This window comes from Rhinopithecus bieti, unplaced genomic scaffold (genome assembly GCF_001698545.2).
Source record: "Rhinopithecus bieti isolate Rb0 unplaced genomic scaffold, ASM169854v2 scaffold_27968, whole genome shotgun sequence".
Taxonomy (NCBI): domain Eukaryota; kingdom Metazoa; phylum Chordata; class Mammalia; order Primates; family Cercopithecidae; genus Rhinopithecus; species Rhinopithecus bieti.
The window spans coordinates 5641-8313 of record NW_016812187.1 but is presented as its reverse complement, the minus strand read 5'-3'; the positions used below and the strand labels follow the sequence as shown (position 1 = coordinate 8313).

Genomic DNA, 2673 nt, shown 5'->3' with positions numbered 1-2673 from the left:
GTGCAGAGGGGCCAGGCAGCAGGGTTGGGGCTCCTGGGAAAGAGGCTGGGTCTGAGGGTGGGGGATGGGAAGAAAGTGGCACAGGCACCCAGCACTACAGGAGGAAGATCCTGAAAGCTTTAAGCCAGCACAGACATTTATGAGCCTCGCCACAGCAGGGTCACTCAGAGGGCTATGTGGGGCTTGGTGTCAAGGGCCCAGGAGTCCCCTCTAGAGCACCCCACCCCACACTCTCCTGGGGACCCGGGGCAGGCAGCGCCTCCAGAACCCCAGGGCCTGCCCCTGTGATCTCCCATCTCCTGGCTGCAGCTCAGAGAGCCGGGCTGACCTCAGACCCGGGCCTGGCCACTCAAGCTGGGGCTGGTCCTCTGCTCTCAGGTACCACCGTGGACCCTGCTGTCTTTGAGGACCTTTGTCCTGGTCACTGACCTGGCCACTGTACCTCTCCACAAAGGACTGGGTTTGGGCTGAGGGAGGCAGGGGCGCTTCTGACAGGGCGTGAGGGGGCTGCACCCCCTTCCTCAGTCCTTCCCCAGCCAAAGCACGTTCTAAGAATCCCCAGCATCTGCGGGGCATGGCTCCAGCAGCTCCTTGGCCGCGGGGCCCCGTCTTTCCTAGTGGGGCCTCCAATCTCCAGATCTTCCCCATCAGCCAGGGCCGCCCTCCAGGAGCAGAGGAGGAACTGACCGCTGCTCCCTGATCCCCTGCACCACCCACAGACGCGATGCGGCCGCAGCAGCTCCGTGCCACGGAGATCACGTCCAGCGGCTTCCGCCTGGCCTGGCCACCCCTGCTGACCGCAGACTCGGGCTAGTACGTGCTGGAGCTGGTACCCAGTGCCCAGCCGGGGGCTGCGAGACGCCAGCAGCTGCCAGGGAACGCCACGGACTGGACCTGGGCCGGCCTCGACCCAGACACGGACTACGACGTGGCGCTGGTGCCTGAGTCCAACGTGCGCCTCCTGAGGCCCCAGCAACTGCGGGTGCGCACGCGGCCGGGTGAAGCAGGGCCGGGGGCTGTGCCGGCCCCCACCCAGCTCGCCGCCCTCCCCGCCCCGGAGGAGGTCGGGCCTGAGCGCATCGTCATCTCCCACACCCGACCGCGCAGCCTCCACGTGAGCTGGTGAGCTGGGCCCCAGCGCTGGGCGCAGCCGCCGCGCTGGGCTACCAGGTGCAGTTCGGGCCGCCAGGCACCGCTTACCTGGTGACCGTGACCGCCGCCTTCCGCTCGGGCGGCGAGAGCGCCCTGTCGGCCAAGGCCTGCACGGCCGACGGCCGGCGCCGGCGACCACGACCCGTGCCCCGTCCTTCGACCCCGGAGACCGCGAGCCGTGAGCCTTAAGCCGGCGTCCCCGCCCTGCCGAGAGGGCCGGCGCCGACCCCAGGGAACCTGTGTCCGGAACACGGTGCGGAGGCGCTCAACTCCGGAGAAGGGTGCAGGTCCGGTCTTTCCCCACATGGACTCCGCACGACCCCAGCCTGTTCCCTGTGGCCACAGGGCCTCCCCGCCTGGCACCTGCCCTCCAGGGCTGGGGCCTCGCCTGGTGGGACCGCGCAGCAGCTCCGGCCCCATCCCCGCCCCTAGTCAGGGGTGGTGTCGGCTTGTGGGTGATGTTGAGAGCATCAGACCCAGGACTGTCCAGGGAGGAGCCCCGGTCAGACTCCCACGTGTGAAGACTCGGCCCCAGGTGGCAAGGGCTGGCCTGGGGTGGGCAGCTTGGGCCCTGGACGCTGATAGGAAGTGGAAGGGGAATCGCGGGAGAAGCTGGCCCAGGTCAGGTCCCCAAAGGCTCCTGAAGAAAAGGAAGGGCAGGTAGGGGCACCCGGACCCTGGTTCTTTTTCCGGGATGCTCAGCCAGTCGTGAGGGCAGCGCCTGCTGGGGACGGTGGCCCTGCCTTCATGTCCAGGACACCAGCTGGTTCCAGGTAGCAGCCACTGGGAATTAGAGGAATGGGGCAGAGCTGGGCATTCAGGACCTTGAGGACAGGTGACCCCACCCACCCACGTCCACGGTCAGACCCCGGGACCGCACTGACAGGAAGCCTTGAGTGGGAGCGCTTCCCAGGGGCTGCAGGGACGATGCTCTCCAGGGAGGCCCCAGCGACCACACCATCTTTTGGCTGTGAGAGGTCTTGCCCCTGGGCCACATCCTGTCACTACTCACTACTCTGGGGCCCGCGGGCGAGTCGCCTAGGGTGGGGGTGCTTAGCCAGGCACACTCCCTGCCCCGCCTAGTCCTTGGCTTCCAGGACTGGGGTGTCACGCAATGCTCACCTCCCCTCTTCCCCACTAACGTCCCAGACTTTAAAATTCAGTAAATCAGATGTACACCGAGCCTGCAGTCTCCTGAGGATGCTTTCCTCCACAAACAGCAGCCACGGACAGGACAGCTTGTGAAGTTCTCCTCCGCCTTTTGGGGTGTCCGAGGAGAGGAGGTGGAGCTGTCCCCTCCCAGTGCCAGGCCTTTTTGGTCCCCCTGTGCACCCTTTATTCAGAGAGGCTGGGCCCCCTTCCTGTGGGGCTGTGCCCAGGGCAGGTGGCTGGAATGCAGAGGACAAGGGGGCTGGGGCCTCTGCAGGGCCATTCCCACCACAGCCTCTGCCACGACCCATAGCCCTGGGCCCAGCCACATGCAGGCTCCCTCTGCTGGCAAAGCCACACCCTGCACCACGT

General features: G+C 66.8%; 1 protein-coding gene across 1 annotated transcript; it reads left to right on the top strand.

The window, feature by feature from the left end:
- Nucleotides 1-275: 275 nt before the first annotated feature.
- On the top strand, nt 276-2335 carry LOC108544493 (von Willebrand factor A domain-containing protein 1-like). The gene is given in 2 exon segments (XM_017895627.1): nt 276-1120; nt 1123-2335. Coding segments are annotated over 2 exon segments (615 nt in total). The 5' UTR covers nt 276-724; the 3' UTR covers nt 1342-2335.
- Nucleotides 2336-2673: the final 338 nt, after the last annotated feature.